Raw genomic sequence first — 26,421 nt, forward strand, 5'->3', positions numbered from 1 at the left:
TGGCCATCGACTACAGAGTCGACATCCAGCAATAAAGCAATATAAGAAAACATCATCGGCTAAATAGAACATGATCAGTATAAAACGTTGAGCCGATAAGTTTGATAAAAAGAGTATAACACGCGAACAATCGACCGTTTACCATAAATGAATTTATAAACTATCTGAATCTAATCTATTATCATCAACAGTGATGTTCGATCGGATTAATGCAACTATGATAATGATAACAAACTAAAGCCAAAGAATCTATAAAACCGTCTATATGTCAACAGATTTATGAAAACATGCCATATGTGTGAGAGCATAGGTAATCGGCTAAAATAGCCGATACAGGCATAGCAAACAAACAGAGTACATATCTTGATCATGAGCAAAACCAATAATCGATAATTTCTAATCTAAAGTCTTACCAGTGAGGTTCGACCGGATTGATGCAGCTATGCTAGTGTCATTAGATTAGATCTCATTAACTAGTGAGCTTATTCAAGATTGAAACTTGTCTTTGGATGCATACTATGTTTAATTGGAATAGAGATAAAACAATCGATCTAGCGGAATTAAGTCATCAATTATGAGATTTAAAGCATAACCAGATCAAAGGATGACCAATTAAAATGATATGATGCTGATCTATCTCTATCTCAATTAGTTGATTTGTTATAATTAATAATATTAATTATAACAAGATTGATAACTGGTGAATCAACCAAAAAACAGCAAGAAAAATTTTACTAATCTTGGCAGATTCGATAACCGGTGATATTGTATTAAACAACAAATTATTTAACACAAGATCGATAACTTTGATCTATATTATGATTCGTAAGAGATTAATCAGCTGATGCATTCTTACAAACTACGATACAGATTGATAACTAACTTATATTACAGCTCATAAAAGATCAATCAGCTAATGCAGCTTTACAAGCACAATACAAGTCGTGATGGTACTCATAAGCAAGCTGGAGGTCGATCAGTCGATGCATCTATGTTTGCTGAAGAACTCGCCGAAAAGCTACATTACTTACTCCTAAGGGTTGGCGTGAAGCCAAAAAAAATTATGATCTGTAATCTATGATCTGTGTAGGCTGAAGATAGAAGAAGGGTGGAAGCTGTTGGATCTTAATCCTATTATGCAAAAAAACTTCATGTGTTGAAACCATATAAAATACATAGTTGTGTAGACTCCTGCTTTATTCTCGCTAGCAACCACGTCGAACTGCTGCACGAAATCCTTGCATGTTACTTGGATACGGAAAACTGAATATAATATTCCTAATAATCCTTCTGGCCGGCGGGTTAATCTCTGCATAATTCTATACCTCCATGCTAGATTCAGGTCCATATTTTCCTCTTTCTCCATATCCGAATATGCAAGTAAAATCAGGTTGCCTGCACATAGGTTCCTGTACTTACGCGAGACGTATGTACGCCTGCTGAATTTGGACTTTGATTTCCATACCATTCATGCGCCAAACAGCCTGCTGCCGAGAGATGGTTTGCCTTGTATCAGCTCTACATTATCAGATCTTTCCCTTACTCGGCAATGAGATGATTTAGTTTAAGCAATCTTTTGGCTTTCCTTGTTTTTTCCTTATCTAGACATGGGGAAGTCCTGGACGTGATGCATCTCAAAATAATATTTCTTGGCCGATGAGGACCTCCTGGACGTTATGTATCTCCAAATATACGTGAAGCACCTCTGTGTTGTTCCTTCCCAATGACATTTCCTTACTATGTATGAGCATCAGCGTGAAGCATTTGAGTTTATTTGGACAATTTAGTTGGTGATCGGCTAAGAAATTAAGTTATGAAGTTCGAGCAAAACATGATGTTGTTGGCGGATGTGTGATCTGTCATGCACCAGGAACAGGAATGACACGATTAGCTATTGTATATTTATCCATACAAACTCGCAAAGTTGTAATTGCACTATTGCAGTATATCATATACTCCCTACTCCTAGTCTTATTCCCTAAATAGAAGTGGCTATCTCAAGGTGTGATTGTCAAGCAATGCTATCGTTTTTCTTACACGTTTTGTTGTAAAATTCTGCAGTGGCAAGAACGATCTACGCACATAAGGAAACCTAAAGTGGAGGGTTAGTTTACTCTAATTTTAGCCTTGCAGTTGTTGAAAACATTCTGCACTACCTGTAGAATCATGATGCTACTCACTGCACTAGCATACTCACTACGCTAGCAAAGGTCAGGGAGAAAGAAAAATGTTCAAGGCTATCTGAGCTTCATGGTGGCTATTAAAGGCTTTAGGCCCATCAATCTATATCAAATTATACATAAAGGGTTTGGGTTTAAGGCTGGACGACACGTGAGGGCCCCAGTGGCAAGCCACTGTGGTAGACCCTCACCACAGAAAATAAATTTAATATCCGTCCACATGGCCTCTATATTAGATATTTGTCGGGGACCTAATACCGGGGTACCCCAGGAGGTGGAACCAATAACCATCGAACATTAAAAACTTCTGGACGGACAAGGGCGCCGCTACGTTTCTTGCCCAAATGACGGGAGTTTGGTTCCGCCTCGCCCGACGCCTTTGGGCCAGCTCCGCCTCGCCAGAGGGCTTAGGGATAGACTCCGCCTCGCCCGACCCCCGAGGGCCAGGCTCGGTCTCGTCCAAGGGATAAGGGCCAGCTCCGCCTCGCCCGACCCCCGAGGGATGGGCTCGGTCTCGCTCGAGGGACGCCCACAGCACTGCTTCCTGCTCTGACCCCACACGACTCCGACCTCGCGACCGGGGCTCGCGGGAAGCCTGCTCACCGTTCTTCTCCGATCGGCGCATTGAGGGCCGACTGGAGCCATCCGACCGGACGCTCCCCGTTCGGAGGGAACCAGAAGACGTGCGGAGAAAGGCAAGGCGTGGCTCATAAGTCAAAACCACTGAACCAGAGTCCATACCCTGCGCCCCGATAGAAAAAGTACTGCCAGGGAACGACGGGATGGGTGCTTTAGACCCTTCTAGGCGTAGCAGAGCCTGAATAGTGTTGTGGGCGCGTGCTCTTCGCCCTACAGAGTTGTGGGCGCCGCCTTCAGCCCTCGGGCACGGAACCCGATATAGACATACGACAACCACTACGGTCTAGAAAAAGACTCGCGTCCTCCACAAATGACGGATATGATATCACCACGATATGGTCCCAAGGGAGCGGCACCCGCTTCATGGCCTCTCGGGTCCATCAGATCAGAGTATTCGCTTCAGCCTCCGGACGCCCCCTCCGATCAAAAGGCTTTGCCCACAGCACTGCTTCCTGCTCTGACCCCGCGACTTCGACCCCGCGACAGGGGCTCGCGGGAAGCCTGCTCACCACTCTTCTCCGACCGGCGTACTGAGGGCCGACTGGAGCCATCCGACCGGGGGCTCCCCGTTCGGAGGGAACCAGAAGACGTGCGGAGAAAGGCAAGGCATGGCTCATAAGTCAAAACCACTGTACCAGAGTCCATACCCTACGCGGGGCAGTACTCTGTAGCCATCCTGACACTCTACAGTGCATCGACAGTATTGTAGGCGCTTATCATCCTTTCGCACCCACCGGAATAGACAACAAGGCTTGGTAGACATGAACAACAAGGCTAGGTAGCGTATGCATCCGAACCCTCTCACTTGTAAAGCCATCCCCTTCATCTATAAAAGGGGATGTGCTTCCTTCAACGAAGGGATGGACTCTTGATGAACAACACACATCACACACAGTCAAGCTGCTATCAGGCTCTTAACATCCTTTTGACCCTTCCATCAGAGATCTGGGACCAGTCCCTCTCTCGACCGTTTGTACCCCCTACTACGAACTATTTTCGGTACTAATAACATGAGCAGCAACAGACTGGACGTAGGGACATTCAGCCCGAACCAGTATAAATCTTGTGTCCATTAGCGCACCATTTGGGCCTAACGCGCATAACTATAAATTTACTCGCCAGTGCTTATTCGAAACACCGATAGTTGGCGCGCTAGGTAGGGGACTTTGCGCGTTCCAAATCTAGCCTTGGATGGCTAACCACGCAATCAGCTGGGTTCCGGGCGCACACGTGTGTTTCGGTGACTTGGATTTCATCGTCACACTGGGTGGAGAGCTAGCACTGGCCCACGCGGCCGTCCAATCTCTCTCTCTCGTCAACTTCAGCTACCGGAGGCTTGAGGGCTAGTCCGGCATCTCCCTTGGGCCCTAGTCGTCCAGGGAGGCCCCGCGCCACATCACCCTCTCTCCGAAACGCTCCACACAGCGCGCCTCGATGGCGTTGCCGTTCAGCCTCCGCAACGCTACAGCAACCGCTGGCCACCATCTGGCACTACGCATGGTTCAGCCACCTACGAACAGCGAGTTCATGGAGGCAATTGAACATGATCCAGAGACACTCCATGGGCTTCTCACGGAGGAACCAGAGTTGTCCTCCAGCTCTGACTCCAGCAGGGGGAGCCATCACCCTTCCCGGGAATGCTTCATGACACAAACCCCGAGGGGCACATCCAAAGCGTCTCTAGAGAGGAGGCAACCCCAACAGGCAACCCCGACGCCAGGACCGAGGGGGAGGCGGCAGCTCCATCTCACATAAGGATGGAGCAGCTAAGAGCACGAAAGCTGGAGATCGATGATGTCGGACAATAGCTTGTCCGGGAGTATTGGAAGATCGATGAGGAAATCAAGCGTCATGGAGACGGTGGGCACGCACGCGCCGCGGCCCGTGATGTGCACTAGAAGATCCTCACCGACGATGGGACTCTCCCTCACTTCACTCGGGCAAGCTAGAACATCGCCGCCGCGACGGCCTTGCTTCACAGCCTCCCGGAGGCCACCACGTCCATGGATCATCGGGCCCACCGAGAGATTCGCACGTTGCTCGAGCACGCGGCGGCGCAGCAGGCGGAAAGCTCATTGTCTCGGCGATGCGAGCCCAATGCCAGCCAGCGCATGCCCTCGGTACGCCCCGCCAAGGACGCATCCGTTCACCAGACACCGCCAGGCGGCACGTAGCACTCCGCTATCTCGGTACATCAACGTCTCGGCCACAACCGTGACGTGCGTAGCACCATCGACGCCCGTAGGTGCACCCACAGTGATGGAAGGGAAGGAGCCCACCACAGCTATCATCCCTGACACGGCGGATGCTACGACAGTGGCGAGGACCAGAGCCCAAGCCCCGGCCTACCAGGCCCTCAGGCCTTCGGCCGACACATCCTCAACGCTGCTTTCCCACCATGGTACCGACCGCCCACCAATATCCCTAAATATTCTGGAGAAACAAACCCTGGGATTTGGCTCGAAGACTATCGGCTTGCCTGTCAAGCCGGTGGTGCGAGTGATGACGATTTCATTATTCGTAATCTCCCGCTATTCTTGGCCGATTCGGCATGAGCGTGGTTGGAGCACCTACCGTCCAACGCCATTCAAAGTTGGGCGGATCTCATGGAGATCTTTGTGGGGAACTTCCAGGGCACGTACAAACACCCTAGAAACCCATGGGACCTGAAGAACTGCTGCCAAAAGGCCGATGAAACCATCCGCAGGTACATCCGGCTCTTCTCCCGATAGTGCAATGAGCTCCCTAACGTCGCCGACGCCGACGTGATAGGAGCCTTCCTATCTGGGACAACCTGCGAATCCCTGGTCCACAAGTTGGGGCGTAGGGGCCCATGGACCACCAAGGAACTCCTGGACATCGCCACTAACCACGCCTCAGGAGAGGAGGCGATCGGAGCCATCTTTGACCGCCCCGATGGCAAGGCGAGGCGGGACGAGGACGCTAGCGAAGGCACCTCCAACCGTCTCGCCAAAAGAAAGAATAAGAAGCAATGGCGCAACAACTCACTCGTGGCCGCTGCCGACCACAAAGGTGGCCAGAAGCCCGCGGAGGGCACTCTGAACCACTTTGAAAAAATGCTCGAGGGGCCATGCCCAAACCACGCTTTCCTGCCCAAGCATCTATATAAGGATTGTGGCCTCATGCGTAAATACTTGTTCGGGGGCCTCAACAAAGGGGGCAGGGGAAGGAACCTGCCCCCAGCACAGACGACGCCGAGGAGAAGGACGACGCTGAGTACAACTGGTAGGACTATGGGAGACCCATGCCCCAGTGGCTACAACCTCTTTGCTCACCAGCGTGATCAGAATTAATTCATCCGCACTCCTAGTTTCTTACAACTTGGGCCATGGGAAGGGTCAGAGGGCACCAAAACCTCTTCTCCAAGAAGAGGAAGCTAAAAAGTTGTTTGACATCACACAAAGAACCCCCCAGCCGGTTCCGCCCGAACCACCCGGGGGCTCAGGGGCTACACCCGTGGGTGCGCTCGCGCGCACCTGCCAACTCAAATCACCTGGGGGCTCGGGGGCTCCTGTCGGATTCATAAACCTAGGGTCCCTCGAGGACCGGCTTCCACACCCGGGCTCGGTAGAGGAAAACAACATATATTCCATGGGACGGCCCAAAAAACTAAAACACAGCAGGATGGAAGGGTAGTCCAGTCGTCGACCGAAAGGTCTACCCATAAGAACAGGCACCCGCTCATCAGTTTCTTCAGCCCACCTCTCTGACTGGAGTACTCGCTTCAGGCACCAGTCGTCTCCAAGCAGTCTCTCTAATCGGAAGGCTTAGCCCAAAACACTGCTTCCTGCTCTAACCCCGCAACTCTGACCCCATGATCGGGGCTTGTGGGAAGCCTACTCACCGCTCTTCTCCGACCGGTGCACTAAGGGCCGACTGGAGCCATCCGATCGGGGGCTCCCCGTTCGGAAGGAACCAGAAGACGTGCGGAGAAAGGCAAGGGGCCACTAGAAACTCCCATACGACATCAAGTATTTGCAGGTACCGGCATCCATCCTTCCTGAAGAAGATATCTCGACCCTCCATGCACATCTGACATCCTACAGCGACATCGACAATACAAGTACAATCTCTGCTTAGTTTTACTACATGTACTACTGCGGCCGCCGCGCCAAGCTCTCCATCGGCAACGTCCGGGCATGTACATGGGCCAGTTCGTCTACTGCGGCCGCCGCACCGCGCTCTCCATCGGCAACATCCCACCGCGCTGTGGGATCTTCGAAGGCACCGTCATCTACAACGTCGAGCACCGTGCCGGCGAATGCGGTGCCCCTTCACCCTGTTCAAGGACTATGCCATCATCATCAGCTCCAACCCCGATAACGGCGTTGGGACAGGAGGCGCTTCCCACCGAAGGAAGGCCGCAACGAACGACAGCAAGGTCGACAATGCTTGGCGCCCTCTAGTGCCCCTCCTCCATCGGTGGCGGTGGTGCACCCACAGCAAGGGCGGCTCGCACCGTCTCATCTACGTGGGACGACCTCCAGCTCGACATCACGCTCCGGATTCACAAGCAGACCTGTGAGTTGTTCTCTCCCTTGCATCACCCTCTCTTACTCAGGAACTGCCGCATTCGGTGGAAAGGAAGGAGAAGTGGTGGCGGGTCAGAGGCTGGCTAGGAATGGGGTGAGAACTCCTCTCCCCTCACTATTTAAAGAAGGGGCACAGTAGCGGAGGAAAGGCGAAAGGCAACTCTTCGCTTCCCTAGGCAGGCCCATGGAACAACCCAACGACAGAACCTCCCTCTAGGGGGAGTCCAACGGGCCTCCTGGGTCGATCGGGCGGCCCAGGCAAAACAACGAACGAACGACCAATTGAAAGATAAGTACCCATGTTTACTTACTTTGAGTATTAAATTCTTTACTGGGCCTCTGACCCCAGCAATGGTAGGGGCACGGACATCGCTCGAGGGCTGCCGAGGGCACATGTTTGTTTAAACACCCTCTTAGCCCGACCCGTCCTTACATTTGGGAAACCAAAAGCACGGCGTGTGGGAATACAATGATGAGTACAATTGGACAAACCACCAGACCCTACGCCCCGACGGCTACGGTGTTTTTTTTGGTTCACCAGCATAATCGCGTTCACAATTCCTCACACTACTAGCCTTAGCTCCCGCCTTCCTGAAAGGAGTTTGGAGGGGTCCACCTACAGAACCCCCTTTGGGGGGGAAGCTGACAGATCGCTTAAAAGCCAATCGTACGGCTCGGATTGCCACCGAGACACGGAAACAAAAAATCGCGATACTTATGCAGGTTACGCTGGCCTCATCGCAAACGTCAGACCCGAACCTGACACGGACATGTCTGGTAGGAGCTTCCCATGGCTCATACCACCAAGGTAACGTTATCGACCCCCGCTTTTGTCTCGATTAAACTATATGTTAAATTCATGCATTCAAACATTGCATATGCAAACCCTTGCATCTCAATGCTTCGTGTCGCGTCACGAAGCGGTAGCCGCCTCATTCAATATGAGTAACGCCTGACCGAGGTTCGAAGGCCAGCCCGCGAAGGGCTTGAGGCCGCCTCATGTCAAATAGAGCTAGGGGAGAAAAAACGAAATGAGCCCCAACGGCCTTGCCCGACTCCGTTCAGAAGCAGACAGGGACATCTCGACCTTTCTTGTTCGATTCTAACCTCAAGCCAGACCCACAGAATCTCCATCGAGGAGAGGCCAACGGGCCACCTGAGCCCAACAAACGGCTCGGGCATCTGCCGGAGGCGGGTTCAGAAGTAGTGGAATGCCACATGAGGGCTCTGCCGACCCCGTCAGCGAATGATGGATCCAGATTCCACACGAATATACCCATTAGTGAGCTCATTGAGCGCGACACTCGAGCCATCGAGGCAAGTGCCGTCAACTTAGCCCCTCCGGCCATGAAAACCGAGGATGGGGTAGCGCATGAAAACACGGCCGACCCCTAGCAGACCCTCAAGGGCTCGGGGGCTTGAGCCACTCGATCCAAGATTAAGAGACCGAGGTTCAATGGCTGACCAGCGAAGGGTCCAGGGCCACCTCGCGTCGAACAAGAGCTAGGGGAGAAAACACAGATGAGCCTCAACGACCTTTGCTCGACCTGCATTAAGGTGAATAGGGTCATCTCAACCTTCTTGTTCAAATCCAGCCTCTAGCCGAGCCCATAGAAACCCCATTGAGGGGGAATCTATTGGAAGGCGGGCCAAGGAGTAGCGGAACGCCACCCGAGGGCTTCGCCGACCCTATCGCGAAGCAAACGGGATCAGATTTCATCTGAACATCCCCGTTAGCAAGCTCATAACGCACGGTCACGCAGCAATCATCAAAGTCCTAAGGTAAGGGGTACAAGTAAATACAAACATAAGTTCGCCTCCCTCGCTCCGGTCTCCAGTAACATCTGACCCCAGCAACCGCAAGGGGTCAGATCTCACTCGAGGGCTGATAAAGGTATGGGAACCTCCTTTCTTTTCTTTTTGAGAAAATATTACATTTGACCTCCTCTTCGCATCAAGACCAGGGGCAAGGTTCGGTGGAACAGACTGGTAAGACCGCAAAAGGCCCACGCCTAGACAGCTACGGTAATTTTGCTCACCAGCACAATCAAGTTTCACCTAAAAAAACCTCGGGCCCTATGGTCTTAACAAACGGAAGGGTCGATTGTCTAAATCTTTTGCATCGCAAAAAGAGAAGGTAAGATCAAAACAAACAAAACAAGACTTACGCAACCATTTCCAGGACACAAAAGCACTGACACGTGTTCACATGTTACAAAAAAGTGTTTATCAAACCAATTCCACTAACTACTTCCGCGAAGGGAGAACCTTTTCTTTCAGCTTGTCTGCCAGGTTCCGCGCAAGGGGAGCCACCGCCTTCTCCATCTCATCTAGCTCAGTGTCTTCATAGATAGGCGCGAAGCCTTGGCTCATCACCCCTAGGTTAATCTCCTCAGCATAATGGGAATGGGCGACAGTGAAGGCCTGGGTGATCCCGAGGCAAAAGGCGCTCTCCTCAAGTTGGCCCATGCGTGCCGTGATACCAGCAGCACGGACCGCGAGGGAACTAGCCCCCTCCTCTTGCGTCACCCGCAGGTCGTCACAGACCGCCAGGACAGTGGAAGATAGGCGATCATACTCATCACCTTCGACTTGAAGAAGCCCCCGCGCCTCGGTGAGATTGGCGCGCAGACCAATAGAAACTTCCTCAGCATCTAGCCGTCGGGCCACCTCGACTCCAAGATCCGCCCGGTGTGCCTCGGCCTCCTGACACGCTTCGTCGCGCTCTCGGATGGCCCGATCGACCACCATGACATCCTGGTTCACCTTCTCCTGCAATGTCGCGGACCTCTCCTCAGCCTTCAGCTTGAGGTCCCGCTCTGTCTGCAGCTCCGCCAGGAGCTCGCCGGCCCTAAATAAAATTCCCACGAACGGAATACCATGTTTCCCTTAAAAAATATCCTATCAACAAAAAACCAAGTTCTTCAGCCTTACTCATGAAGGGTCTGATACTACCCCCTGGGCGACTCTACTCGAGTCACCCAGGGGCTCAGGGGCTACACCCATTGGGTGCGCTCGCGCGCACCCTCTGGTAAATTAACTCTGACGAAATTGAAAACACCCCTCGGACGATTCTGTCTGAATCACCTGGGGGCTCGGGGGCTACTGTCGGGGACCTAACACCGGGGTACCCCAAGAGGTGGAACCAATAACCATCGAACGTTAAAAACTTCTGGACGGATAAGGGCGCCGCTATGTTTCTTGTTCGAATGACGGGAGTTTGGTTCCGCCTCGCCCGACGCCTTTGGGCCAGCTCCGCCTCGCCCGAGGGCTTAGGGATAGACTCCACCTCGCCCGACCCCCGAGGGCTAGGCTCGGTCTTGCCCAAGGGATAAGGGCTAGCTCTGCCTCACCCGAGAGCTTAGGGATTGACTTTGCCTCGCCCGACCCCCGAGAGACGGGCTCGGTCTCGCCCGAGGGACGCCCACAGCACTGCTTCCTGCTTCGACCCTGTGACTCCGACCCCGCGACTGGAGCTCGCGGAAAGCCTGCTCACTGCTCTTCTCCGACCGGCGCACTGAGAGCCGACTGGAGCCATTCGACCGGGGACTCCCCGTTCGGAGGGAACCAGAAGACGTGCGGAGAAAGACAAGGCATGGCTCATAAGTCAAAACCATTGAACCAGAGTCCATACCCTGCGCCCTGACAGAAAAAGTACTGCTAGGGAACAACGGGATGGGTGCTTTAGACCCTTCCAGGCGTAGCGGAGCCTAAATAGTGTTATGGGCGCGTGCTCTTCGCCCTACAGAGTTGTGGGCGCCGCCTTCAGCCCTCGAGCACGGAACCCGATGTAAATATACGACAACCACTATGGTTCAGAGAAAGACTCGTGTCCTCCACAAATGACGGATATGCTATCACCACGATATGGTTCCAAGGGAGCGGCACCCGCTTCATGGCCCCTTGGGTCCACCAGATTGGAGTATTTGCTTCAGCCTCCGGACACCCCCTCCGATCAAAAGGCTTTACCCAAGCACTGCTTCCTGCTCCAACCCCACGACTCCGACCCCACGACCGGGGCTCGCGGGAAGCCTGCTCACCGCTCTTCTCCGACCGACGCACTAAGGGCCGACTGGAGCCATCCGACCGGGGGCTCCTCGTTCGGAGGAAACCAGAAGACGTGTGGAGAAAGGCAAGGCATGGCTCATAAGTCAAAACCACTGTACTAGAGTCCGTACCCTGCGCGGGGCAGCACTCTGTAGCCATCCTGACATTCTAAGTGGCATCGACAGTATTGTAGGCGCTTATCATCCTTTCGCACCCACCAGAATGGACAACAAGGCTTGGTAGACGTGAACAACAAGGCTAGGTAGCGTACGTATCTGAGCCCTCTCACTTATAAAGTCGTCCCCTTCATCTATAAAAGGGGATGTGCTTCCTTCAACGAAGGGACGGACTCTTGACGAACAACACACATCACACACAGTCAAGCTGCTATCAGGCTCTTGACATCCTTTCGACCCTTCCATCAGAGATCTAGGACCAGTCCCTCTCTCGACCGTTTATACCCCCTACTACGAATCATTTTCGGTGCTAATAACACAAGCAGCAACAAACTGAACATTTAGCCCAAACCAGTATAAATCTTATATCCATTAGCGCACCATCCGAACTTAACGCATATACCATCCTTTCGACCCTTCCATCAGAAATCTGGGACCAGTCCCTCTCTCGACCGTTTATACCCCCTACTACGAATTATTTTCGATGCTAATAACAAACAGCAACAAACTGAACATTTAACCCAAATCAGTATAAATCTTATATCCATTAACGCACCATCCAAACATAACGCATATACCTATAAATTTACTCAGGTAATTATTCAAAACACCGACAATATTAAACTGATAGAAACAGCTGCTACAATTGATCCTAGCAGAAAGAAAATAAAGCCGAGAAAGGTATGCTTTGGCTAGGGGCTCTGCGTCTCTTTATGTAGCGCACCCGCACCACCGTGCTGCTTGGCTGGGCGAGGTGGGATTAAATAGGTGAAGCTGAACGCACTGCATGCGAGCGCGTCTGCTGTGTCGGTCGAGTGCTATGTTAATGGGCCGCGGCCCAGCGGGTTGCCGCCTTCTCTAGTTATTAGTTAGGCCCACCAGTAGCGCAATGGTCGAAGTCTCCTAAAGGCATGTTTGGATGAGTTTTAGATTCTTAAAAATCAGGTTTTGCCTCTAGTTTGTAAAATCTAGATTCTGACCAAAAACTGATGTGGATGTTTAGATCCTCTAGTTTTTAAGAATCTTGCTTCATTTATTGCTCACAAAGTCACAAGAAACTGGCAAAAGCTAGATATCAACAGCTTCTTAGTTTTTAAGAATCCGGCAAAAATTGACACAAGAACTTGGACAAAAACTAACCTGTTTGGACCCCACCCAATTTTCAAAAACCAGATTCTTAATAACTGGTGGGATCCAAACCGGGCCTAATAAAACAGATGCTGCTCCAATTCCTATTTCTTTGTAATATATGTGAGTTGTCAAAAAAATCCTATATTTCTTTATTGATAAATTGAATCTTTCTCTCTTTTTTTGGCCAAGTAGTAATAGTGTTCTTATACCGATTATATAATTACTGTATCTGAATAGTTTCTATAAAAAGATACTATATTATGCGATATGGATGAATAAAGTATCGCTAATACTCTTGCTGGGGAATTAGAAAAGCACGCAGGTATCCGTATGTACTTACTCCATCCGTAAATAACTGTCGATGTTGGTGTGTGTGCCACAAGTTTGACTCGAGTTGTAGAAAATACGTGCAACATTTGTATCTCCAAATAAATTTATTTAAAAACTATATTCAAATATATTTCCAATAATAATACTTATGCACTATAAATATTAATATTTTTTAATATATATTTAGTCAAAATTGTTTGTCCAGAAATGAAAACGACGAATGTTCAGAGACAGAGGGCGCATGCTTGCATCGTTGGCTTGAAAACGACATCTGCTGCAACTTGTTGTTTCTCCGTCGCATCTGCTGCCACTTGCTTTTGCCGCCGGCCGGCCGATTAGCCGTTTCTACGGGATGGGACACGGGAGGCGTGGGCGCCCGCCCAAGTGTGCGGACGGTGGCAACCTGCTGGAATTCAGGACCGCCGTCCCTGCGTGCCGTGCGAGATCTTGCAGGCCGTTCAAGACAAAAGTAGTGTAGTAGTAGGCTGCCAAATCCTCCAAGCCTACGTCCTGACCAAATCCATGGGTGATCTATCGGTCACGTGATCTGAAATATCTAGCGATTTTTGCTGGATGTGGGCAGGCAGGAGGAACATGTGCGCTGTTGTTTGCTTCTTCCTCTGGCTCTCCGTCGGCTACTGGGTTGTTGTTGTCTGTATTTGACGAGCAACAGAACCTATGGCATAGGGTGCTCATGCTTCAATCAGGCAGGAGGAACATGTGCGCTGTTGTTTGCTTCTTCCCTTGGCTCTCCATCGGCTACTGGGCTGTTGTTGTCTGCATTTGACGAGCAACAGACCCTATGGCATAGGGTGCTCATGCTTCAATCAGCCAGGAGGAACATGAGCGCTGTTGTTTGCTTCTTCCCCTGGCTCTCCATCGGCTACTGGGCTGTTGTTGTCTGCATTTGACGAGCAACAGACCCTATGGCATAGGGTGCTCATGCTTCAATCAGGCAGGAGGAACATGTGCGCTGTTGTTTGCTTCTTCCCCTGGCTCTCCATCGGCTACTGGGTTGTTGTTGTCTGCATTTGACGAGCAACAGACCCTATGGCATAGGGTGCTCATGCTTCAATCAGGCAGGAGGAACATGTGCGCTGTTGTTTGCTTCTTCCCCTGGCTCTCCGTCGGCTACTGGGTTGTTGTTGTCTGTATTTGACGAGCAACAGAACCTATGGCATAGGGTGCTCATGCTTCAATCAGGCAGGAGGAACATGTGCGCTGTTGTTTGCTTCTTCCCCTGGCTCTCCATCGGCTACTGGGCTGTTGTTGTCTGCATTTGACGAGCAACAGACCCTATGGCATAGGGTGCTCATGCTTCAATCAGCCAGGAGGAACATGAGCGCTGTTGTTTGCTTCTTCCCCTGGCTCTCCATCGGCTACTGGGCTGTTGTTGTCTGCATTTGACGAGCAACAAACCCTATGGCATAGGGTGCTCATGCTTCAATCAGGCAGGAGGAACATGTGCGCTGTTGTTTGCTTCTTCCCCTAGCTCTCCATCGGCTACTGGGCTGTTGTTGTCTGCATTTGACGAGCAACAGACCCTATGGCATAGGGTGCTCATGCTTCAATCAGGCAGGAGGAACATGTGCGCTGTTGTTTGCTTCTTCCCCTGGCTCTCCATCGGCTACTGGGTTGTTGTTGTCTGCATTTGACGAGCAACAGACCCTATGGCATAGGGTGCTCATGCTTCAATCAGGCAGGAGGAACATGTGCGCTGTTGTTTGCTTCTTCCCCTAGCTCTCCATCGGCTACTAGGCTGTTGTTGTCTGCATTTGACGAGCAACAGACCCTATGGCATAGGGTGCTCATGCTTCAATCAGGCAGGAGGAACATGTGCGATGTTGTTTGCTTCTTCCCCTGGGTCTCCATCGGCTACTGGCCTGTTGTTGTCTGCATTTGACGAGCAACAGACCCTATGGCATAGGGTGCTCATGCTTCAATCAGGCAGGAGGAACATGTGTGCTGTTGTTTGCTTCTTCCCCTGGCTCTCCATCGGCTACTGGGCTGTTGTTGTCTGCATTTACAGACCCTATGGCATAGGGTGCTCATGCTTCAATCAGGCAGGAGGAACATGTGCGCTGTTGTTTGCTTCTTCCCCTGGGTCTCCATCGGCTACTGGGCTGTTGTTGTCTGCATTTGACGAGCAACAGACCCTATGGCATAGGGTGCTCATGCTTCAATCAGGCAGGAGGAACATGTGCGCTGTTGTTTGCTTCTTCCCCTGGGTCTCCATCGGCTACTGGCCTGTTGTTGTCTGTATTTGACGAGCAACAGACCCTATGGCATAGGGTGCTCATGCTTCAATCAAGCAGGAGGAACATGTGCGCTGTTGTTTGCTTCTTCTCCTGGCTCTCCATCGGCTACTGGGCTGTTGTTGTCTGCATTTGACGAGCAACAGACCCTATGTCATAGGGTACTCATGCTTCAATCATGGGCGGAGCTAGCTAGGTGACCACAATGAATTTTGGTTTATAGTTAAATTGTAGTAGATCAGCTCTAGAAAACTATGAAGATTGCATATGACCACTCTATAATTTGTTTTACATCTAAGATGGATCACCTTGACTCTAAATCTTAGATATAGCATAGGGCTTCAATAGGTTGTTAGAGAAAATTTCACCGACTCTAAATCTTAGATATAGCATAGGGCTTCAATAGGTTGTTAGAGAAAATTTCTTGAGCGAAGCTTAGAGGAGATTCGCATGGCGCCTGGGATTTGTTTCCTTGGAACTCAGGTCCCTGGTAGCCTTGCCATCCAAAAGAGGTGGCCTGACTATATGGGCTTGTTTTGATGGTGCCTCCCAATCTGGATCCTCAGGGCGTCCACAACAAGGTAGCTCCTAGCTTGTTGCTGATACGGATGAAAGAGTGAGCATAAAACAGCTAGCAAATAGGATACTAGATAGTCTCGCACGGAACCTAATAACTTTCTCTCACACAACTCTTTTTGTTTCATTGCATTGATTTTCATTCCTTTTAGTTTTATTTCTTCTCTCGCGTACGAGTCAACTAGCGATTCAAGGAAAGTGTTGGGGACGCCCTTAGGGTTGATGGATAGCTATGAAAATTAGCTAGGGCCCTGTTTCAATTCAGAGGTAATAGTCAACTACTAGGCTTACCAACCATCCAGTGATTTTAGCTAGTTCCTAGCTAATACCACCAACAGTTGTTAACATTAGGGGATCAAAATGATCCAAAAACTCCTATATCGAGAGACTGGCATGCTAATTTTATTGGTGTAGAAGTCCCGTCACTAATAATGTCACATGAGAAATTTAGTTTACAAAATATTCTTGATTCTCTGCATAAGTAGATTAACCACGGACAATTAAGTGTCGACCTTATTCTTGAGGCAGGCGTGCACGCTCACGTGGGCATCAGATTCCTCCCCTCACCGGACCCGCTGCTCCACCCAACACAACGGTCGTGAGCCGCCCACCGTACCACCCTATGGGCCCCGCGCAATCTGGAGTCTGGACGGGGTGGTGGACGCTTCAGGGCCGCAAGAACCCGGCGTAAAAACATCATTACGGCCTTGGTTAAAGTCTAAGACGTTACATGACGTTACATCGGAGTATCATATGAGAGTGTTCGGATTGCATAAAAAGTTCTCAATACTCCACGAGACAAATTTAATAAACTTAATTAATCTGTCATTAGCATATGTTTATTGTATCTTTATTGTAGCACCACGTTGTCAAATCATGGACTAATTAGGCTTAAAAAATTTATTGGTGCAAAATGTGGCCAATAAGTAAATATTTGTAGTTTTGCCGTGCGTTGTGATCGGATGTGGCCTAATACGCGATGACACGGGATTTATACTGGTTCAGGTAACGTGCCCTACATCCAGTTTCAGTTGGTCGGTGACTTTATTCCTGAGCCTAGGTGCTCGAAGTTTGCTGAGGGGTTACAAACGAGTAAGGAATGAGAAGGGAGGTTTTAGAGGCCTGGTCGGACTCTGAACCGAGTGGAAGAGAGTGACGGATGCTCAAACGTGCGCTAAGTATTGAAGCATATGCTCTGTGTGTTCAAGCTTATCAGCTGTTGAGAGCGTGTAGACTATGTAGCTGTCGAGCTCTTGAGTTGTTTTTCTATGTCCTCAGAGAAGAAAGCGTATTCTCTTTTATAGATGAAGGGGATGATCTTACAAGTCAAAGACGGAAAGGAAGAGAGTGTGTACGGGTGCTGCCTAATCTAGTTGCCTACACCGTCGAGTACGGCACGCCATCGCTCACCCCTACTATTCATGACATGCTGTACTAGGCAGACTGCACAGTGTTCGTCACCTTACTGTTCATGACCTAGCAGGCTACACAGTGTTCGTCTAGGATGGCAAACGACGGCGTCCATAATACTGTTTGTGCTCTGTCGCGTTTGGCAGGCTGTACCATCTGACATGGCCTGACGGCACCATCCTGCAGGTGCGCAAGACATGGCAGGGTACGGTCCTCGGAATTGCTATTGACTTGAGCACCTTACCTTATCTGCTCCGCCTGCTCACTGGGCCCACACCGAGCAGGCGTCCTAGTCGGTCGTTCCCAGTCGGGCCCGACCGTGTCGGTCGGGAAAGAGAGACGAGCAAAGGTTCGGCATATCCTCGGTCGGAGGAACGGGTCAGAGTCGGACTACAGTACCACCTCGGCCAGGCCTTCCGGTCGGGGCTCCGACTAGGTCTCCTACCCGGAGGTGTCGGTCGAGGACCGGATCGTGGTCTCGGCCTATCATTGTGTATCTGGGCTGTCCCAGACGCGCGCTGTCGCTGTCGCTGATCGTGGTCTCGGCCTGTTGTGTATCTGGCCAGAGGGAAGCGGGTCTATTGGGGACCTCGGGTTTATGAACCCGAAAAAATCCATCTCGTAAATTAGTCACAATCTGTACAATTAGTTATTTTTTAATTTATATTTAATACCATATGCATGTGTTCAAATATCTGATGGGATAACTTTTGGGAGGACGAAACGAGGCCTGTATATGACGATGACCGATGACGCGTCCCGCGGTTACCGGTTTCCTTTTCCGATCTGACGTGGCAGGATGGCTTCTCCTGGGGTCAGCGTCGTCCGACTCGGATCGCATGTGGCGGTGATGATTCCGGACGAGTCAGCGCATCCGTGGAACACGGACAAGACACCTGGATGCGTGCTCCCATTGGCTACTTCTATCTATTATTACCCAAATAGTAATAGTAGCCATATACTAGTATTGCATTACGCGTGGCATAGTGATAGAGATACTCTCGCTTGCACGCCGCTTGATCGCAACGTGAGATAGACTCTAGAAGGAATTCATCATCAGTCTCACGCATGATTAGATTACATTATATACCAATACTAATGATTGATCACGCGCCGATGAAAAGCTATGGGTTTCTTAGAGTTTCGAAGGAGATCGACCACGATAGGAAAAAAAAAAGTCGCACAAAAACCCATCTGTTTTACTTTTATCCAATGGTAGAGGCATGCATGGTGGCACGACCTTATCCGCACCATGCATGGCTTTCAAATCCAAATGGTGGGCAAGATGTGCGTGACAGAAGCGTGCTTTTGGTGGTTTTATTCGTGTAAGTCCTATGACAGGTGCATGCTCATCATATATAGTCTCATATGTTTAAATGTGAAATGTTTGTACGTGCTATTTTATTATAGACAAAAATAAATGGGTACCTAAAGAAAAATATTTCATCGTTGGTTAATGCATGAATATACATCCCGCTAGGCGCTAGCATGACAAATCGAACTGACGTTGGCAAAGGAACCCCATTTAGTTCAAGGACATGCTCGGTTGTCGGTTCCTTCGCCGACTTGCCCGTCTCACTTGGCCTAACAAGGTTAACTTTGTCGGTCTGAGCAAGCCAGATTGGCTCCCTCCTGGATGGAAGCAAGAAAAGACCTTGACTACCTGGGTGATCTCGCCCACTAATCAAACATGTACTCGCTCCATACTAAAAAATAAAATCGTTTTGGACAGCGACACAGTCTTCAAAGCATAACTTTAACTACATATTTTTATAAAGATATTTATAAAAAAGTGATATATGTAAATTTTTGTGAAAGTATTTTTCAAGACAAATCTATACATATGGTTTTCACATTTCCAAACTTAATAACTTAAAAGTTATTTATGATTTATATTCCAAATGTTTGACTCAAGCCTTGTCTAAAACGACTTTATTTTTAAATATGGAGGGAGTACTTATTTCTCTCTAGTCTCTAGCTTGGTGAGTTATTAAAACAGTAGCCGACAAAGGATCCAAGCATCGCCTTGATTGCATCAACCGTGTAGCTTTGTGTATATAGAGCTATTGGTCGCCAAGATACTGAAGCATGTATGTAGGGTGTTGTTAGGTTAGCCGTTCCAAACACGGGATGGTTTGTGAACAATTGATTTGATTACATTACCTCGATCCACAAGAGTTTTAGTTCTCCTACAACTAAGCTTGTACTACATCACATCAAACAATTATTTTATTTAAACTAGCAAAAATGCCCGTGTGTTGCAACGGAAGAAAAAACTATCAAACATTTATGGGGAACGAAGATAGAAATTGTACATATTATTTATGTTTTGCCATTTGCAAAATTTAAAAGTTATAATTTATTTTGTGATAACCATGACATCAAAATATAAGTTAATATTGGCAACAATATGATAGTGTATTATTAAGCCTGAACTAAAATACAATCTTGATAGAACTTTTTCTTCTATTGCAAAACCCATAAATATTTAGATATAAATAAATTTTATTTTTAATTTTCATTCTATCCATGTGTTGCTATATTTCAAGTAAACAAACAGCCGGTTACAGGTGCCGTTATTGCGGGCTATAGCTATTTTGATCGGTACGTCGCTATTTGTTTACTTGTTTAGTTGTTTTAGCCTGCTATAAATTGCTATAGCCGACTTTTAACCTCAAGATAGCCTTGCCGCTAAATATCAATAGCTTGCTATTTATTGGTTATTACATTGCTATCGATTCCCATGGCCTTTGAGGACCCATAAAAATCTATAATTTTGATCTTTGATTAAAGTCAACAAGGAGTTAGTTGCCAATGTGTTAAAGATTAGTGTCAATTGGTGATTATGACCGGAAATCTCTCGATTTTTCACGTGATATCCCTCATCGGTGATTGATGAGATACATTTATTTAGACTGGATTAGATAATAAGCTACTCAAGTTTTCTGTTCACATTTTGATTAGTTAAACCATCAACTAATTCAGATTTTACTAAAAATATGTTTCTTATTAAATTATCTTACTATTACTAATTAGAGGCTCCAATAGAGCCCCACGTTAATCCTCACCAGAAGCGCTACAAAAAAGATAAATGCTAGAAATTATCACATTAATCAGAAACATCTGGCCATTAATCCAAGGACTCCAACTATCCTGGCCATTAGATCTATTTTGGTTTTTAAAAGTTATCCACCTCTGCAATTATATAGTAGATAGCAAACAAAATTTTTTCTTAAAGATAAAAATGTATGGCAAAAACTCCTGCACTCATGGAAACATCTAGCCATTAATTCAAGGACTCCAACTATCCTGGCCGTTAGATCTGTTTTGTTTTTTAAAAGTAATCCACCTCCGCAATTATATAGTAGATAACAAACATTTTTTTCCTAAAGATAAAAACGTATGGCAAAAACTCCTGGACTCACGTTTACACACCTTTAACTTACATAAAAAAGTATTCAAGAAAAAAAACGCATGGAAAAAAAATATACTCACGTTCTCTCCTTAACCATGAGATCTGTTTTGTTTTTTCTAACTTCAACGTATTGAAAAAATTTCTTTAAGAAAAAAGTACGAAAAATCTGAACTAATATTTGATCGGTTAAGTATTAACAAGGATTCAGCCCCGGTCAAAAAAAAAAGTCCCCAGGATAGGTCTACTCTGATCTAGACATTTTGCATCAGGAAAACTGATCTATTTCAAAAACTATTTAGGTCCTCTCACATTTTCTTTCTTTTTGGCATCTTTATATCTGGAACCCCGTATTTATTTCTATTCTCTTTCTCACTCCCAATCTCCTTTTGCAATATTAACGCAACCGTGAAAATAGAAAAGAAACGGGCTGGACGAAAGAAAAAGCTGGCCAGAAATTTTGGCTCTTTATATATATCAGCGTTATCCTAAACGCTAAATGGTAAACAGTCGGTCACCTACCGTTTAGCCTATTATTCGGGTAAAATGGGTGTTTAAACAGGAAAAACAACCGTTTAAACGGTCAAAACAACCGATTAAACGAAAACAATGTACCACCGTGTAGCATTTAAACGGTGTGTAAACGGGCTAAACGACCATTTAGACAAACGACCATATATATATATATGTGTGTGTGTGTGGAACTACTGCCCTGTAGTTGGCTACAAAATAACTTATTTTGTAGCCACTTTTGAGTTACGATAATTACTATGTTAATTTACGAGATTATAGTAACTCCTTACTAAGTGGTTTACTATAACGTTATGGTAAATATCCTCATGTGTTATAGTAACCCAACTATCGTAAATATGTATTGACATTATCGTAAATTAGTATATATATATATATATATATATAGAAAGAGAGAGAGAGAGAGAGAGAGGGAGAGAGAGACACACACGGTATAGAAAATAGAGTGTGACTCAAACTAGTTTCTTCGTGGGAAAAGAACTGTAACAAGTTTCCAATTTAACGCGCGCAGTGCTACTTCTGCCATGCCACCACAAAGTTTATAGCGTTCACATGCACCGAAGAGCAACCGAGGGGGCCAAGTGCAAAACCTCCGAGTCCGAGCGCTACATATAAGCAGAGAGAGGAGCGCGGCCGAGCCGAAACCGTGCCCGGACCACACAGAGCTCCTCGCCAACTCGCCGCTGATAACCCAAGCGCCTCTGCGGACGCGGATTCGAATCGAAGGAAGATGACGGTGGGCGCCGGGATCGCCGTCCAGGACGGCAGCCTCCTGGCGCTGGGGGCCAAGGTCCTGCGGGAGGTGCGCCCCAACGTGCTCGTCACGCCCGCCGCCGGCGGAGGCCTCACCAACGGCGCGTTCCTCGGCTTCCGCTCCGCACCCGCCGGCAGCCGCAGCGTCTTCCCCGTCGGGAAGCTCCGGTACGGGCGCAGCTCTGTCTGTTTGGTTGTCTTCGGTTTCGGCCTTTGCCTTTTGGGTTGGGACGATTCAGATTCACTTCCAATGTTAATTTCGGACACTAGTCCCGTCAGAGTGTGCGCTGAGCTATGCATTATAATCAGTTTTATATCATATATCATATCGAAGGTAGTAGTAGTTTTCCAGTAGATGACTGGTAGTTGCTGGGATGCCAAGCTTTAGGCGTGCAGTAAATTCGACATGTTCCTATCACTGTCAGCGTCAGGGGTAAAACTGCTACGTTATTTCAACACATAGTTTTGTTCTCTTTTTTTTTTTTGAGGAAACAGGAGGGGTTGCCCCCTACTGAAATTTTATTAAAATTTAAAATTTAGTTTTAAAATTGCTGGAAGGATTCTTCGGATGCTTTGTTTTATAGCAAAAAAAGAAGGGAGAAATGACCCCTTGGCTGCCCAAAACAAAATCTGAATTTCCAATACTACTTAGGAGTAATATAATTAATATAAAGGAACCATAAGGTTTGAAAGAATTCTGAAGACACAGTATTCTGCTCTGCTTCAGGGACCAGCGGTTCATGTGCACGTTCCGATTCAAGATGTGGTGGATGACGCAGAGGATGGGCTCATCAGGCCACGACATCCCCTTCGAGACGCAGTTCCTGATCGTCGAAGGCACCGATGGACTGCAGTCCACCGGCGATGGCACTGGCGAGCAACCTGTCGTGTACACCGTCTTCCTCCCCATACTGGAGGGCTCATTCCGTGCTGTTCTTCAGGGGAACGCTGACGATGAGCTGGAGATTTGCTTAGAGAGTGGTAAGTGGGGTAACAGGCACCACTACATATATAATCATCTCTTCTTTGACTTGGTACAGTTGTGTGATGGGGTATATATAGTACTAATAATAGTATATAGTACTAATAGTATTCTTTGCTGTCATGATTCAGGCGATCCAGATGTGGAATCCTTCGAAGGCTCCCATCTGGTCTTTGTTGGCGCCGGATCGGATCCGTTCGATGTCATCACAAATTCAGTAAAGTAAGTCAATGCCTTCTTCTCTTACAATGTCCTCTTATTTTAGTATATTATCATGCTGCATGTCGTGTTTAGCTTCCAAATTCAATTTCCTCACTCACGAAACGACATCGATCAACTTGCTGCAGAGTCGTTGAGAGGCACTTGCAGACGTTTTCTCACAGGGAAAAGAAAAAGGTAGTGAGATGTTGCTTGGGGAAATGGTATCTTAGGTTTGGGTTGCTTTCTGTTATACAGAGTTCTGAAACTTCCAACTTGCTGCAGATGCCAGACATGCTCAACTGGTTTGGTTGGTGCACGTGGGATGCATTCTACACCAATGTCACTGCTCAAGGAGTGAAGGAAGGATTACAGAGGTATTTAGCATCTCACACATTTTCCAGGATATAAATACGTAAGACAATATCAATATGCTTAACAAATACCAATATACTTATATATCTCTTTTTTTTTCAGCTTTGAGAAAGGTGGGGTTTCTCCTAGATTTGTCATAATTGACGACGGATGGCAGTCGGTTGCTATGGATCCTGTGGGAATCGCTTGCTTATCTGATAACTCAGCCAAGTAAGCAAGGAGTCTAAACATAGTACACTTCGCCAGTCATACTACTTGATTTATGTACAAAATGTAGAGAGTCAGTTCAGATTCTGAACTTTCCCTATTATGTCTATTAGCTTTGCAAACAGGTTGACTCACATTAAGGAGAACCACAAGTTTCAGAAAAATGGCAGAGAGGGTCACAGGGAAGATGATCCAGCAAAGGGCCTAGCACACATCGTCAATGAAATCAAAGGGAAACATGAGCTAAAGTATGACACCATTATATTGGATAAGTTGTTCTTATTCATTTATTACAGATGACAAAAAAAATTCGAAAGTCATCTCTCTGACATGTTGTGTCAAACAACTCAGGTATGTGTATGTATGGCATGCCATTACTGGATACTGGGGTGGAGTCAGGCCAGGTGTAGCTGGAATGGAGCACTACGAATCAAAGATGCAGCAGCCTGTGTCATCACCAGGGGTTCAGAAAAACGAGCCCTGCGATGCTTTGTACAGCATAACGATCAATGGACTGGGCCTTGTTAACCCTGAGAAAGTATTCAGTTTCTACAATGAACTCCACTCGTATCTTGCATCTGCTGGGATCGATGGGGTCAAGGTAGACGTGCAGAACATCCTTGAGACGCTGGGTGCTGGCCATGGGGGAAGGGTACTGCTAGCTAGAAAGTACCAGCAGGCTCTAGAAGCTTCCGTCGCTAGGAACTTCCCTGACAATGGCATCATATCATGCATGAGCCACAACACTGACAACCTATACAGGTAAATAGCTTATGCTGAAATATCTTGAAAGCTTTGTTTTTTTAGCAAAATATCTTGAAAGCTTTCTTTGGTAGTTGGTGCAATTACCTGAAAATTGTGGTTATTCACATGCTCTTGCTACAGTTCAAAACGGAGCGCGGTGATTAGAGCCTCTGATGATTTCTGGCCGAGAGACCCTGCTTCCCATACCATACACATTGCATCTGTCGCCTATAACACCATTTTTCTTGGTGAATTCATGCAGCCAGATTGGGACATGTTCCATGTGAGCATCATCATCCCTAATTCCTTTTCCTGCTCGCTTTGTGCATGCGTCACTCTTGTATGCGCTCACTGCTGACATGCTTTTTGTTTCCAGAGTGTTCATCCGATGGCTGAATACCATGCTGCAGCTCGAGCGGTTGGTGGTTGTGCCATATATGTCAGGTAAATAAAAAAAAAGTCAGGGCAGCAACATTGAGTGATTTACATTGCATTGCATTGATTACATGTACTAACTTAGATGTTTATTCTGCAGTGATAAGCCTGGAAACCATGACTTCAATCTGCTTAAGAAGCTTGTGCTTCCTGACGGATCGATCCTGCGTGCAAAACTCCCTGGGAGACCAACTAGAGATTGCCTCTTCTCTGATCCCGCAAGGGACGGCAAAAGGTTAATTAGCAGTGGACTTCTAGTTCTATCTGTTCCTGTTTACCAATAATTGACTGCTGACACGGTGACACCACACTGAAACCATCTGATGCTTTTTATACAGCATTCTCAAGATATGGAACCTGAACGAACACTCCGGTGTCATTGGCGCCTTCAACTGCCAAGGTGCCGGTTGGTGCCAGGTAGGGAAGAAGAACCTCATCCACGATGAGCAGCCCGGAACGGTGACCGGCGTCATCCGGGCACAGGATGTGGGCTACCTTGCAAAGGTTGCTGATCACAGCTGGAACGGTGACGTGATCGTGTATTCGCACGTAGGAGGTAAATCCATCATTTTTAATGTCCCTGATGATGTATGAATCATTGTCAAGCTAGGACACATAGTCTCGTGACCCTTGTCTGTTTCATCTTAACAACCACCTGATCTGTCAGATCAGTGACAAGCAACCTTTGTGTGTTTATTTTCAGGGGAGGTGGTGTACCTGCCGAAGAACGCCTCGCTGCCTGTGACGCTGAGATCACGCGAGTACGAGGTGTTCACCGTGGTCCCTCTGAAGCAGCTGCCAAACGGCGCCTCGTTCGCGCCGATTGGTCTGGTTGGCATGTTCAACTCTGGTGGCGCGGTGAGGGAGCTGAGATTCGGTGAGGATTCGGACGTCGTTGAGCTCAAAATGCGGGGCTCGGGCATGGTCGGAGCTTATTCCTCGACCAAGCCGAAGAGTGTCGCCGTCGATTCGAAGGCGATTGGTTTCTCTTACGATGACGCCTGTGGTCTGGTCACCTTTGAGATTGGCCTCCCCGAACAAGAACTGTACTTGTGGACAGTTTCAGTGGAGTACTGATAACTGAGAATTCAGATGAAGTGTCAGTTCAACAGCGAAGGCTGGTATACGTATTTCGATTTATTCAGGCTGTTGTGCCATGTACTGTTAGCTAGCTACTCTGTATGCAGAGAAGGTAGCTGAACGCCCGAACCCGCTTGGGAGTTGGGAGATGTCATTTCAGGTTGAATCATAGTGTGACAAGAATTCAAGAGACTGTGCAAGTGTAGTACATTTCGAAAGATAAAAAATGAAATGAAATTATATGAAATAGAAAAGGATCTCAAGTATTATATTAAATTAAAAGAAATATTAAGAAAATTTTTGAACAGGTCGCTTTTACGCTCTCAGATACTCACTATGAGCCAACTCTCCTGCTTGCGATCAGTCTCATGGGCTTGCAATCAGCCTCTCACTAAAGGCCTGTATTC

At 47.8% G+C, this 26,421-nt stretch overlaps 1 protein-coding gene across 1 annotated transcript; it reads left to right on the forward strand.

The window, feature by feature from the left end:
* Nucleotides 1-21,888: 21,888 nt before the first annotated feature.
* On the forward strand, nt 21,889-26,202 carry LOC136472786 (probable galactinol--sucrose galactosyltransferase 1). Its single transcript, XM_066470491.1, has 13 exons — nt 21,889-22,161; nt 22,721-22,974; nt 23,107-23,197; nt 23,323-23,371; nt 23,459-23,550; nt 23,651-23,758; nt 23,869-24,003; nt 24,107-24,517; nt 24,641-24,782; nt 24,876-24,943; nt 25,035-25,169; nt 25,273-25,490; nt 25,638-26,202. The coding sequence occupies exons 1-13, from the start codon at nt 21,971-21,973 to the stop codon at nt 26,009-26,011; spliced, it is 2,268 nt and encodes a 755-aa protein (XP_066326588.1). The 5' UTR covers nt 21,889-21,970; the 3' UTR covers nt 26,012-26,202.
* The last annotated feature ends 219 nt before the right edge of the window (nt 26,203-26,421 follow it).

This window comes from Miscanthus floridulus, chromosome 8, assembly GCF_019320115.1.
Source record: "Miscanthus floridulus cultivar M001 chromosome 8, ASM1932011v1, whole genome shotgun sequence".
NCBI lineage: Eukaryota > Viridiplantae > Streptophyta > Magnoliopsida > Poales > Poaceae > Miscanthus > Miscanthus floridulus.

What these genes read in the sequence shown, in the direction of transcription:
- LOC136472786 (XM_066470491.1), top strand. Translation starts at nt 21,971, where the DNA reads ATGACGGTGGGCGCCGGGATCGCCGTCCAGGACGGCAGCCTCCTGGCG. An exon ending in CTCACAGGGAAAAGAAAAAG is followed by an intron (nt 23,372 to 23,458) that starts GTAGTGAGATGT and finishes AACTTGCTGCAG; the next exon opens with ATGCCAGACATGCTCAACTG. An exon ending in GGTTGTGCCATATATGTCAG is followed by an intron (nt 24,944 to 25,034) that starts GTAAATAAAAAA and finishes TTTATTCTGCAG; the next exon opens with TGATAAGCCTGGAAACCATG.